Source organism: Cricetulus griseus (assembly GCF_003668045.3).
Source record: "Cricetulus griseus strain 17A/GY chromosome 1 unlocalized genomic scaffold, alternate assembly CriGri-PICRH-1.0 chr1_0, whole genome shotgun sequence".
NCBI lineage: Eukaryota > Metazoa > Chordata > Mammalia > Rodentia > Cricetidae > Cricetulus > Cricetulus griseus.
Window position 1 is genome coordinate 243,039,986 of NW_023276806.1, and position 14,633 is coordinate 243,054,618.

The 14,633-nt window shown below is 39.3% G+C and overlaps 1 protein-coding gene across 14 annotated transcripts in view; it reads left to right on the forward strand.

The window, feature by feature from the left end:
• The window catches only part of Marchf1 (membrane associated ring-CH-type finger 1), a 630,089-nt gene that overhangs the window by 166,174 nt on the left and 449,282 nt on the right, over positions 1–14,633 (forward strand). For 12 of the 14 annotated variants that reach the window (XM_035450825.1, XM_035450824.1, XM_035450836.1 and 9 more), the window contains one exon: positions 4,845–5,053. In XM_035450825.1, the coding sequence (XP_035306716.1) occupies positions 4,955–5,053 (99 nt within the window). In that variant the 5' untranslated portion in view covers positions 4,845–4,954. Of the gene's footprint in view, positions 1–4,844; positions 5,054–7,600; positions 7,861–9,262; positions 9,474–13,130; positions 13,266–14,633 lie in introns of those variants that run through there. The other 2 variants (XM_035450822.1, XM_035450823.1) reach the window with 2 other exon arrangements.

The window sequence follows — 14,633 nt, forward strand, 5'->3', positions numbered from 1 at the left end:
GACGGTGGCCACTCACCGTCTGCTTATTGTTAGCACACAGCTGTTGGATGCATGGCTCCCCCTTTTCTTAGTGGGGTTAATGACTGTGTAATCTGCCTAGATTCCCACAGGAGAACTGCAATCCCCAGCAGTTCCCTGAGCTTTCAATTGTTACATGAGCTGTTTGCCCCAGAGACTTCATACCCTGGCTGGGAAGCATTTCAGGAGCTGCCTGAGGAACACCCCAGGTGAACACACACCACAGACACAGCTGATGAGTGGCCAGTATTCCAAGACAGCCAGATATTAAAGTGAAGTGTTGAAACACATCTTTTTCTGCCCTAATAACTATCAAAAAACTCTTATCTCAGTTTATAAAATTGCTAATATAAACTTGGATAATTGTTTAAAAGCTTTCCTTAACTCTAGATATTTGATTAAAAAGATTTAGCAGATATCCTCTTGTCTAGTGTGCAAAATATTCTAAGATACAAATATTTTTTCCTGAAATTCAATTTGTAATCTAAATTTCAGGATAAAAGATAGCAAATTGAAGTAACTCAACCATAGAAGTCAAATTAAGTTAAATTTTAAAAGTTAGTTTAAAAAAATATCATGGTAAATAAAGAATCACTCTACATGCATAATGAGATGCAGGATTAAGACAGGCATTTTGTTAATTCAAGCTAAAAATCTCCTTTCCTGTAACTTAAATGAATATTTTAGAGAAAAGTACTGAAGTCAAACTTTACCTGGAAAATTGCCTTGGTTATTACCAGGGGCTTCTATCGAATAAACACTGGCAATATGACTTTCTCAAAGAAGTTTATAATTTACATTTTAGTATTTGTCACAGACTATTAGATTTATAGACTTCCATTGCCAACCTTCTCTTAATTAAGACAGTCCTGGATAAAGGGATTAACAACTGCTTTTAAGTAAGAATGTGTCTTCTTTATAGTTTCGGGTCACAGATGTGACTCTTAAGCCACCACAATGGTTAAGCAACATCAATTTAACCTCATGTGGATTGTTTTAAAGATGGTTTTGTGCTCCATACCAAGAAGGTTTCAAACTCCATCCTCCTTTGCCTTCTGAGAAATGAGAATAGGGCACAGGGGTTTTGGAAGAAACAAACAGTTACACAGTCCCTTCATGCAAGCTTCTGTGTTTTACAATTCTTTGCAAGCTTAGACTGGTGAACAGATTCAGGTTAGTGCATCCTGCCTCTTCTTTTACAATGGATTCTATGGCAAGTCATTAATCTCTGTGCATACTTCCCCCAAATGCTAGCCTGCTTTAGTGCTGGACTCCATGGTCCTAAAGATTTGCTGTAAAGGAGTCATGATTGTTTTGCAAGGCCATTTCAGATGCTCACTTAGCCTTGATGGATCCCAATCCATACCAACATGCCTCAGGTTAACTATGCTTTTTAAAATCTATAGAGCTCAGCCAGATAGAGAGCAGAGGAATGAACCACATGAAGGGGGATAACTTGGAAAAGGAATTGGTCCAAATTTGAAAATACCTAGAAGTATTTATTTCAATGAGGATTGAAAACACCTTTTTTCCTTTTTTGTTTAAATTAGAAACAAGCTTGTTTTACTTGTCAATACCAGTTCCCTCTCTCTCCCCTGCCCCCCACAGGCCCCCTATTCCATCCCCTTTCTGCTCCGCAGGGAGGGGAGGCCTTCCATGAGGGACCTTCAAAGTCTGTCATCATTTGGAGCAGGGCCTAGACCTACCCCCATGTGTCTAGGCTGAGAGAGTATTCCTCTATTTGGAGTAGGCTCATAAAGTTCATTTGTGTACTAGGGGTAAATACTGATCCACTACCAGTGACCCCATAGATTAACTAGATCTCCACATTTGCGTGGTGGGGTGGGGGGGGGATGGGTGTCTGGAACAGTCCTATTCTGGTTTCCCAGCTATCAGTCTGGGGTCCACGAGCTTCAGCTTGTTCAGGTCAGTTGTTTCTGTAGGTTTCTCCAGTCTGATCTTGACCCCTTTGCTCATCACTCCTCTCTCTCTGAAACTGGATTCCAGATTCAGCTCAGTGTTTAGCTGTGGGTGTCTGCTTCTGCTTCTATCAGCTACTGGATGAAGGCTCTAGGATGGCATATATGGTAGTCACCAATTTCATTAAAGAGAAGGGCATTTAAGGTAGCCTCTCTACTATTGCTTAGATTGTTAGTAGGAGTCAACCTTGTAGATCTCTGAATATTTCTCTAGTGCCAGATTTCTCTTTAAATCTAAAATGGCCCCCTCAGTTATGGTATCTCTTTTCTTGCTCTCCTGTATTCTTCCCCTGACTTGATCTTCCTGTTTCTCAAACACTTTTTGACAGTCTTTTTTTTATTTTTTTCAACTTTTTTTATTTGAATTAGAAACAGGATTGATTTACATGACAATCCCAGTTCCTTTCTCCCACCCATCCTCCCCTACCACCACCACCCCCAACTAAAACCCTATCTATCACATATCCTTTTTCTGCTCCCCCTGGATGATGAGGCCTTCCATAGGTATGTCATCAGTGTCTATTGTATCCTTTGGGATAGGGCCTACACCCACCCCTGTGTGTATTGGCTCAGGGAGTATTCCTCTATATGGAATGGGCTCCTAAAGTCCACACCTATGCTAGGGATAAGTACTGAACTTCTACAGGAGGTCCCATAGATTTCTGAGGTTTCCTCACTGAAACCCATGTTCCTGGGGTCTGGATCAGCCCCATGCTGGCCAGCGATCAGTCTGGGGAGCAAGAGTTCCCCGATGTTCAGGTCAGCTGCTTCTCTGTGTTTCACCTTCCTGGGCTGGACCCCTGTGTTCTACACTCATCCTTCTCTGAATCTGGGTCTCACTTCAGTTCGGTGGTTAGTTGTGGGTGTCTGCTTCTACTTCCACCAGCTGCTGGATGAAGGCTATAGGATGGCATATAAGTTAATCATCAATCTCATTGTCAGGGTAGGGCATTTAAGGTAGCCTCTCCTCTGTTGCTTAGATTCTTAGCTGGTGTCATCTTTGTAGAACTCCAGACATTTCCCTAGTGCCTGATTTCTCTGTAAACCAAAAATGTCTCTGTCTACTATGGTATCTCCATTCTTGTTATCATCCATTCATCCCCTGACTCAACCTTTCTGCTCCCTCATGTCCTCTGCATCCCTCCTCTTCTCCCCTTCTCATTCTCCTAGCTCCCTTCCCCCTTTCCCATGCTCCCACTTTGCTCATCTTGACCCTCTCCCCTTCTCCAGGGGACCATGTATGTTTCTCTTAGGGTCCTCCTTGTTTATTAACTTCTTTGGCAGTGTGGATTGTAGGCTGGTACTCCTTTACTCATACTCTGGTTTCTCTTCAGATCGTATAAATCTTTCGCCTTTTTGACAGTCTTTCCATGGGTAATTTTTATATTATTGTCCATGACAGTAGCTATCTCTGCTATACTTTATATCTGTCCTGAGTCTAAACAAACTGTAACATATTATAGGAAATGGCATTTTTCATATAAAATACAAAGATGGCCAGCGATGGGTTGCAGTGAACAACTGTGAACATCTTCTATAGACTGTTTACAAAATATGCTTTGTTTTGTTTGCAATTTAAGGAGCACAAATTCTGATTTACTTTCCCCAAATCATTTTATCCTCACAAGAGGACACTAGTGTCCTTAGCAGAAATGAAAAGATCTAGGTCTGAATCAAACCACTGTAGTTCAGAGAGTAGAGGAGACACAAAAGCAGACTGAGTGCTGTGGGTGGGTCTGTGCTTCATCTAGGAGGATGCAGCTTTCTCACTCCTGGTGTTGGCTAGGGAGATGCACACTTATGACTTTCCTGGTTCCTTGCTCCACCCTCTCTGCTCCTGCATCCCCTTTCTCCCTCTGCCTTGTTCCTGCCCTTCCTCTTCCTTTTCCTCATTTCATCTCCCCTTCCCCTCTTCATCTCTCCCCTCCTTTCTTTGATCTGTCTCTTCAGTCTTTCCCTCTTTACTTCCTTCCTTCCTTACCCTCTCTCACTTCCTGCCCACCTCTTTTCCACCTTCTCTCCCCATCACCATCGTGTTTACCTTCTTTCCTTCAGTTTATCTCTCCCTACTTCTCTCCCTTCCATCCCTCTCTTTATCTTCTTTTCTGTTTCTCCATTCTTGCCCTCTCCCTCTCTCTGTCCCTTTCCCTAACCATGCTCTTTCCCTTTTCCTTCTCCCCTCTCCCTTTCTCTCCCTCTTTCCCTTCTCCACTTCAGTCTCTATTCTCTCCTTCTTTCCCTGTCTTCCCACTCCCTTCTCATCTCTTCCCTTGTCCCCCTGCCCCCTCCTTCCCTTTGCATCTCCCATAATGCTCTCCACTCAAAGCAGCTCCTTTGACCTAAACAGATTATTGTAGCTGCATGAAGGGCAGTCATGACACAGGCAGTCAGCCCAGCCTTTCAAGGAGGAGATTTGTATCCAAATAGGACACTAAGCTTCTCAGCCTTCTGCTTACTTACCTTGTCAGCAGGATGCCTGTCTCTAGGTGCTCCACAGACTCCTGGGGATCTGGGTAGAAACAAAAGCCTGTGTCAGTCGCTGAAAATGTGGGAGTCTGTGCCATTAAAAGGAGCAGTTGTTAATAAGGGCCCGTGAGACCTGGGTTTCCTTGGTTTCCATGACAGTTATTAGGTACCGTCGAAATTGAATTGTCTCCCATGATGCTCTTAGGGGAGGGGGATGCATGAGTGACAAAGCAGTGCAGTTATGACTTGCAGTAAATCGTCCTTTGGAGAATGTAATACTCCTTGGGTTATCTCTCTTACATATTTTTAAAAATCTCCTTTCCGTGTGCTTGGCCACTGCTGTACAGTGTCTCCAACACTATTTTCCTCCTTTTTATTTAGATCCAAGTTTGGCAAAGCAAGGATATGAACAGTTCTGCAGGTGGGCTTCTCAGGGCGAGTGAAGCCTTAAGGCGTCCAATCAGGGTTTGGCCACCTGCAGCCCTGCCAATATGCCCCTCCACCAGATTTCTGTGATCCCAGCCCGGGAGACTGCCAGCAATGGGAGAAGCTCAATGGGCAGAAACAAAGAGAAGAACAAGGAAGTCGAGGTAAGAGGAGGTTTGATTTGACACAGCTGTGCTCTGTCTGTACAAGGGGACATAGCATGAACTGAAGAGTAGCTGGCTCGTAGCTCTGCGTGCACTAGCGGACTGAATCACTTGGTGTGTGACTAAGGAGTTTATAAATCTTAACCTGTATTTTTCTGAATGAAGCAACGAACCGAATCTATAAAGATACTTGGAGCTTAATAGATGTAAAACTTCTGCCTCGTTTGCTGAACTCTGTGGAATCTTTTTTACTGATTCTCGAGGTCCAACCAGGGTTGCTTGCACCTACTATTGTTGTCCATTTCTGGAGTGGTTGATGCTAGTTGTGTCCAGCTGGAGGGTTTGAAAATAACTTTCTTCACAAAGCGGTGCATCTTACTGGGCTAGAAAGCTCTCGCATCTATTGCACACTGAATTGGTGTTTGGGGATTCACTGTTCACCATTCCTTATGCCTTGTATATGGGATTTTGACTTTTATGCCGGTTTGTTTGCATTTTATTTAGGAAAGAGTTGTTTAAAACTTAACATAGCCTATAATGTTAACTGTATTATATTCAGGCTTTATTCTGGAGTGGAATTAGCAGCCATTCCTATAAGGTTGAACTGCATGAAAAATCAGATGCTAGGAACTTATTTCAAAGGGTTCTGGAAAAGAGACTGAGCAGAGCTAAGGTCATTGCATCAAATTCTTATGTGTACGGTCATGATTGGAGTTAAGGTAAACTGCCAAGTGAACAGAGAATGCTATAAAACTGCCAGCACTTGGGAGGCTGAGCCTGGAAGTTCTGGAGTTCAAGGTTAGGAATGATACTATCTAAAAGATAAATGAAAGGAAAAAAGCAAAAAGCACACCAAAATCTGGAATCTTCTAGGTTGTTTTTAATAAGTGTTTAATAATTCCCAGATATCATTATCATTTCCTATCTCTAGATCTGTAGCAGAATTGTGCTATTATTATTATTATTATTATTATTATTATCATTATTATTATTTCTTCAAGGATAGATACTAAGGAAAATGGAAATAAACACGAATAAATCAAAAAAGTAAATAAATGGTAGTAAAGTGTCAGGAATTTCCTAAGAGGAATAAAATAACTTTACTATATCTTCAAATGCAAAGCGTATTTACAGCCTCCACTACCTTCATTTGACCTGGTTTTAAATGGGTCATTCAAAAGCAATGGTTTAGGTTTCATCAGGACTTACAAAACACCTCAGGAGTGCTCTGCCTCATGCATTGTAGAAGATGCTTTTAGTTTAGCAGTTGCCTAGCAAAATGCAAAACATGTGTCCCAGAAGTTCAAATATCTTTGTTAAAGCAATTAATCAGCCCAGTAGCACTTGGAAATAGTTTTGGTAGTAAGAGTCTTCTTCCTATGACTCAGTAATGTGACTGTAGGCTTCCAGCACTGTTTTATAAGATTTGGAGAATTGGAAAAAGGAGAGACAGTAGTGATCAATTCCAAATACATGAAATGTCAAAATCAAGATCAGTGGATAAATTTGAGACTAACTAAAGAAAACTTTGTGCAATGATAGTGAATGGAAATTTTCTTTGAAATTCAGAATTACCAGAAATGAAAAATGTATAGCAGAGGCAGGATGTTCATTATTGGTTTAAGGACATCTGGGCTATGTAGTGAGTTCCAAGCCAGCCTGGTTACAGAGTCTCAGAAAATGTACTCTTTCACTTACTAGTCTTCACTAGAAATCTATTGTAGATTTCTCCTTGGCTTGAGTTGGAGTAACTGGCATGGCTTGTGTAAATTTTGAAAAGCAAGATGTTTTACTTTTTCATCTAATAAACATGAATGCAGTTAGTTATTCTACTTCACATAAAACGGTCTCAATGCTATATCCATAGCCACATTTGACATCCTTCCAGCCTTGATTGGTGATCACCCGTACCTTTCCAGGGCAAATCACCTCCTTATTGTGATTAAATGTAAGGGATCCACCTAAATACTGGCCAGATTCCAAGTCAATAAGCACAACCAGGATCAAAGATATTTGCAAAGTGCAGTCAGTAAAGAAAGTGTCATTGGAAACAGCTTGGAAAAGTGGCATTCTCTAAAAAGAAAAAGCACACTTTACTGAGGAAATGGTGTATCTTCTTATAAGGAAGACCCATCAAATATAGCAGCAGGCATATCCCAAATATCTCAATTTGAGGTCATAATCATGCATTCCAAAATGTCAGACCCCAGTGCCTGTGGACAGATAATTTCTTATCATAATTAGCAAAGTTCATACTAAGTCATTTAAAAAGCCAGTTAAAATGATTGACTTCTGCTGGTTCACTCTGAGTTTCTCCAGACAGGCTTAGCTAAACCATGGAAAGAATTTTGTATTTATCAGTCTTTAAAGAAGCACCCCTTACCTCAGAAAGTTTAAGCACCTGGACCTAAATGTGCTAGTAGTGTTTTATAATAAGGGCAAAGGCAAAGGATGAGAGGAGAAAATGAAGTTTTAAAGTTTGAAGTTTCCTGAGTGTTGGAATGGGAGGCATTTTTAGAATTTCATATGCATCTTTGTTTTCTACAGAATGAAATTGGAAGTTCCTGTGAAAAAGTGTGTTTAATTTCTTTTAAACTAGAGGCCATGAATTGTTTCATTGATGAACGAAGTAGTCTTAAAGGGTCACAAATACCATTCAAGTGGGATAATTTAGGCTGCCTCCATGCTACATATTATGAAGAAAAATGATTTAGTGCTACAGAATGACCTCTGTATGTTCAAGTGGTGGTTCCTGTTCAAAGATGGTGACAGGCCTCCTGGAACATTTCCTGATTGTTGACAATTGAGTATCCTTTGGAATTCCATGAATGTTTTCTACTCCTCTTAGAGTTATTCAAAGAATCCATATGCATATCCAACAACTGAGATCATTTCAGAATTAGGGGTTTTCTCCCTTGTAACTCAACACGGAGATCCTAGAGTCACTTAATATTTAATTTGATGTCAACATTTTTGTTTGTTTATTTTTTTTCTGTTGTTAGTGATGCTCGTTTTTGCTTTGTTTTGTGGCATTAAAGATAAAATGAATGTTGAAATGTTTTATTAACTTACAATTCAGAAGATCTAGGTTATAAAAAGGAATTAACAGATTAAGTAAGATATTAAGCAATTAACCACAACTTCTATAATGAGTCTCTATTTTGATTATCTTACATGACAGAAAGTTGCAAGTATTGTCTATTTGGTTAACACTGGAACTACAAAAGCCAGGTAATATATGCCCAGTTTTAGTGAGGCTAGTCTCAAGTGTGTGGGTGGACATTTCTTTCCTCCAGAGGCAGCAGTTTTGGGATCCTGGAATATTTAAAAGAGACCTCTGTAACTGAACCCAGCAGGTTGTTTTCAAAACAGAAAAGCAAAGAGGATTGAAGTTGGGAAGGTGTGGAAGAGGAGTTGGAGAAGGGGAATGAGGGTCAATTTGATCAAAATGCATTGGATGAATGTACGAATTCTCAAACAATAAATTTAAAATGATAGTTTAAGGACAGGACAGTATCTCTCAGTTTCAGTCTAGATGCCTGATTTTCCTAGCATACACCATGACCACCACAGCTCCTTCCTTCTGAAGTAAATAATGTGGATTCTAAGTTCATAGATTTAATATAACAGATGGATGTGTAAAAATTAGTAGCAAAAGGCATGTGTATATGCATCAGAAAGTTCCACTGGGGAAGCCAGTAGTGTGACTCCCCTTAGTAGTCATATATATATGTATATATATATATATATATATACATATATATGTATATATATAATAGTAGACACATATTCTTATATAGTTAATAAGAAATTGTTTGTTTGGGGATAATTCATTTATGTCTTGGGGAAACTAAGATCTTGGGGAACCCAGGGGAGAAGATGCCTTGCTGATAAACAGATCACATATCCCCATTGGCATGCTTTGGTTGCTGCTTTAAGTTTTCTTTGCTTAAATTGTCAGTAAACAACTTTTTTCTACTAATATATTCTTTACTTTCAATATTAATGTTACTTATTAAGGTTATTTATTACTACCAATGATTTTTTTTAGAATTTCATGCATGAGTACAATATATTTCTTCATACCAATTTCCCTCTTTCTCCAACTCCTCCAAAGTCTTCCCTATATTCCCTGAAATATTAATGCTGTCTTTTATATAATTATTATTAATATATATCAATAATATGTATCATATATATTTATTACAGTTAGTGTTGGTGATATGTATGCACTCATGTAGGCCTGAATACTTGGACATGGCTAACCCATCAGGAGGCTCAACCCTAAAGAAACTGACTCTCTCCCTCTCTCAGAAGTCAAGTGCCTGTTGCTCTTCTCATTAGAGCCAGGCCTTGTGAACCCTTCTCCAATCCATGCTGGAATGTTTACTGCTGTGGTTCTATTCAGTCAACCATATTGGTAAGAGTTTATAGGCACCTCATTCACACCATATCCAGAATATGATATTTTTATCAGTTCTCTTGGACTCTTAACGTTTTCTAAGCCCATCTTAAATTTCAATTAACTAACATAAATCATAATTCTAGCCACTAGTGCACCCATCTCTTCCAAGTGTAGTGAATTTCATTACTCACATGTTTACCTGAAATTGACATCTCTATATCTAGAAATTATAATAATTCTATAAACATTAATATTAATTGATATGAAGCCAAGGTCTAGGACATTTTCTTTATAACTCATAAGTCTCTGGGACTTGTAGGCTACTATCTGTCTCTAGGACACCCTGTTTGGGACCTGGCTTCTCAGTATGATCACACTGAGGCTCCTGCCACCTGCATCACTGTCTTTTCATGCTCAGATTCCCCTTAGCATAAGAGTCAATAGGAAACTCCTAACTGATGTCTTGTTAATTTTGATACACGTGCATGTAATCAAATAAAATAAAGCTCCCAAGCTCTAACTAGTATTTGTTTTATTAAAATTTAGGTAATATTGTAAAGGAAGTAATGTACAGTAGACTTTAGTAGTGAGGACCCTGAGATTGTTGTTTTAATGTTAAATCCACTGGTCAAGAAAAAGACCACTACCACACTTTTTGAGCCAAATTTGAAGCAATTTTTAATTAAATACGGACTAGGATGATGGACTCTGGCCAGGTCATTCTTGAGTTTCCAGAAAATGATGACAGGTCATATTTGGAAGAGGTTTATTAAGGCAGACCCATAGGGCTATCTATTTCCCATCAGGTCCAATCATGGGTAGGCACATAGCTTAATATACTTCCATTTACAAACCTCCTGTTTCATGTGATCAAGCACATCCAGTGCAGTTGAGTCAAGCAAACTTGTTTAGAGGAAGGAAAACATGTGATGTGTTATCTCCCATAAATAATAGCCTTCAGCATTTCAAGAAGTATCTGTCCTTGGGCAAGGCACTTGGAGGTTAGAGGTGTTTTTTGTTTCATGGATCTCTTAGGCTCAGTAATTAAAAGTTAAAACAAAACATTATCTCTCACACTCTTAAATTTACCCTTCTTTGAAAACAAAGTCAAAACGACAACAACAAAATGCTTTGTGTCTTTTGAAAAGAAGTCTACACTTCTACTAGATGTCATTAAAAACTAAGTTTTATTTTTCCCCTGCTATTACTCCTATTACCATTCACAGGCTTGCTTTACTTATCACATCACCAAGGGCAATTATTTGAGAGGTTAGGCAACATAGACTTCATTATTAAAATAGTTGGGTAGCTGCTGGAATCCATCACTCATCTTGCTGCTTTAGGGGTAATTTATAAAGAAATTGAAGAGTCAAAGACACTCACAGCTGTTGGCTTATGGCCAAATGGGGCACAACTTGTAGTTAGATGTCTTTCACTATTTGACTCCTTTGGCTCTTTGGGGGACCCACCACCCAGCTCTCAAATAAATCACATGCAAATCGCTTATTCTTTGTTATAAATGCCCAGCCTTAGCTTAGCTTGTTTCTTAACTTAAATTATCCCATCCAACTTTTGCCTCTGGGCTTTTACATTTTATATTTCTGTATATCTTTTCTTTCCTTCTTATTCTGTTTCTGGCTGTGTGCCTGGATGACTAGCCCCTTCTTGTTTTGCTGCTCCATCTCTCCTCCCAGATTTCTTCTCCTAGTTAGTCTCTTTGCCTGCTAGCCCAACCTATCTTTTCTCCCACTGAGCTATTGGCTGTTCAGCTCTTTATTAGACCAACCAAGTATTTCAGACAAAGTAAGACAGCTTCACAGAGTTAAACAAATGCAAAATAGAAGAATGAAACACATATCTACATTATTAATAAGTATTCCACAGTGCAAACAAATGTAATACCTCTTAAATTAATATTCTACAACACAATCTAATTGGCTAGTCAAAAGATGATTTTCAGTTATGCAAATGTCAAGAAAGAAGGCTGTTATTCTCTTCTTATTCTGATTATTTTGCTCAGCTGCGATTCTTAACAGGTTGCACAATAGGCAGGATAGAGAGGACAAGGGACTTGAAATTCTCTTACTGATCACCAAACTCATGGTAATAAAAGAAAACATTCTCCCCTTAGTTACAATAGAGGACAAAGTCAGATGAGGTCTAACAGCAGGGACCCAGCAGGAGATCTGATCTGAGGGTCCAGTTTTGCACCTTTGACAAGATTGTGTTATTGCGATTTCCTCTGGATACCCTGGCTGTGTTTCTATTAAATGGCCAGTCCAGCTCTGTGGGAGTATAGGAAGAAGTGAAGACTCACTTTTATTGGATATCTAGTGATTTTTTTATGCTTCATACTTTCTCTCTCATAGCAACAGCAGATGTCAGAGAGCCAGTCCTCTGCTTTTTCTCAGCCCTTGGGTTTGGGATGAGCCTAGATTAGTTTAAAACAGTCATTATATTCTAACACTTTGAAGCCATAACTGGTTTAGGGATTGATACATAAACCTACAATCTATTAGAAGAATGTCAACCAATACTGAACTTTTAATGACATTAAGATAAAAAGGTTTCACTTACCTCTATCCTAGAATAGACATTGTCTCTCCTATGTGGAGAATTCAGCTTTGGGTCTGAATGTTGAGAGGAAAGCCAGGGGGAGATTTCCAGGTGCTAATGAAACCAGAATGAGAAGGAGAGGGAGAGAGAGGGGGAGAAGGCAGAGGTGAGAAGGTTGACCTGGGTGACAACACTTGAGCTAGATGTTCCTTGAATGTCACTCTTGTTCAAAACTACAACTCTCCAGGGAATGATCCAATTATGTTCTCTATCACCATCACTTTCTTAAGCTCATGTTACTCACTTGTAATACAAAGGACTCTAAACATTAGTTTGCCAAAATACAATTGTATTCATTCCCTGCTTGGTAACACAGAGGGTAACTGCCTTCCGAGTTTTAGCTGGTATCCAGGTGAAAGTTTCACAAACATTAATTTATGAATGTCATGTGCAGAGAGCACATTTAATCAGAGCATTCAGGTTAATGTTCTGTATTAACCAAATGGAGTACGTGTTCAGCAGGTGTGAGCCTGCCACTGTTGGGAGACTGCCATGGGCTAGAGAGGCTAATTCTCTTTCACATTTCTCTAGATGAACACTTTCCAACTTATATCCCAGTTTAAATTGAGTATTAGAGTCCCATGTGCTTAACATGAATTCTACTGCATATGCTAATTGTGTTAAGATACTTTCTATATAATGAAAACCAGTCAATTTCCATATTATTATTTGCTTTCAGCAATGAAATTAGCATAATCCACATTAATTTTTCTTGTTTAAAACAGATGTTGTAGGTAATTGCATTAATAAGTAAGACCAAATAACACATTTTATTGACTATCAAATGAGAGCAATTAGTAATTATTGACATACCCTGGTCAGTAGTTTTGAAATTGTGGCCTCAACTGGCAGGTAGGTTGTTTAGACACTTCTCTGGTATGAATTTTAAAAAGTCCTATGATTGATCCACAGCAGAGTTGAACAAAGATCTTGAAGTATAAGAGTCATGGCACCTGGGAAGAATGGGTGCAGCTGCTGCTATGAATGTTTCACTAATGAAAGTTTTAAGAACCTGCTGATTAGATAACCCTTAACTCAATGCATTGTAACACAAAGAAACACTGACAATGGCAATCTGGATTTAGATTGAGGTCCAGTGAAGAGGAGGTGTTAAAGTCTGAGTATTGCTTTCCCACAGCTTTCTCCTTGGAACATCACACTGAGCTACTTGCCAGCCTTCATTACCTCCAGGTGAGGATGAGAAATGACATCTATCTGATACCCATTCTCTTCTCTGTCTCTGCAATCTGGTAAATAATGAAAGGAGGTGTGACAGGAAGGTAGAGTTGCTGATAAGATTTTGCTGTTGAAGGAGTTAAAGGAGACCAAAAAAAAAAAAAAAAAAAAAAAAAAAAAAAAAAAAAAAAAAAAGGACAGAGTGCTCCTGGATGCTGGGTGACAAGCCTCTCATTTTTCACCTTGATTGTCCCATTCATCAAATCCTGAAAATCTGGGTAACAAAAGCAAGAATGACAACTGCAATGGTGTCTCTTCAAGCAGCCAGTGTGCACTCTACCCGATACAAAACAACACTCTTCAGGATTTCTGCTATTGATGCCAACATGAACAAAGTGGGCGTGGGGAAGCAGGCAAGCTAGGGGGAAGACTGTCACCAGGAAGCCATTGGGCAGGCAACACTGCAGGGCTCTGGAAATGAGGCTACTGTGAGACTCAGAAAACAAACATTTTACAAACTGAGGCACCAGCTGTGTGCTTACTTACATGTTCAGAGTTTCCACAGGTATAAATGATTCCCACCTGTAAATCTAAACAAGTCTATGCTGGCAAAAACTCACTGTGGGTGGTAGGTGGCTGAAAAAATGCTCAAGGGCTCCAGAAGATCTTACAGACTTAGATCTATAACGTAGATTTACTTTCTAACTTTACTCCAGATTAATCATCCTAAACATAAAAATGTCTGATAGATTTGCTGTCATGATATTGCAGCACTTTTAACTATTTGAACTCTAGCAGTAAGTTTTGTTTAGACCCTCAGGCATATATGATCTTTAACTATACAAGTCAAATTATAGTTCCTTTATAATTTTTAAGCTGCCATCTCTGTTGCTATTTGTCAAGTGTTCAGTGAAAGCAAGCTTTCACTGTCATTGTTATTTATCCTGTGACTCTGGTACTCTACTAAGGAGCCCAAAGGGAGTGGGAAAAAAAAAAAAACACTTTATGTTCATAATTTCTCATGATGTGACTGTATGGGCTGAAATGCAATAGGATGAGGCAATTCAAAAGAATTATCCACAAGAAAAAATGACTATCTGCAAGACCTCATTAAGGTTACAGCTCCATGCCTGAGTTTCCACAGATATTAAATAGACACACATGTGAAGACTACATTATAAAATTAAGAAAAGAAGACTAGCAAGATGACTCAGGGAGAGGTTCTTGTCGTGAAAACCTGATGGCCTCAGTTTGATCACTGGAAGCCATAGTGAAAATTGTCCTCTGATTTCCATATGTGTACTGTAGCGCTTGCGTGTGCGTGCACAAGCACATACACACACACACACACACACACACACACACACACACGCACGCACGCAC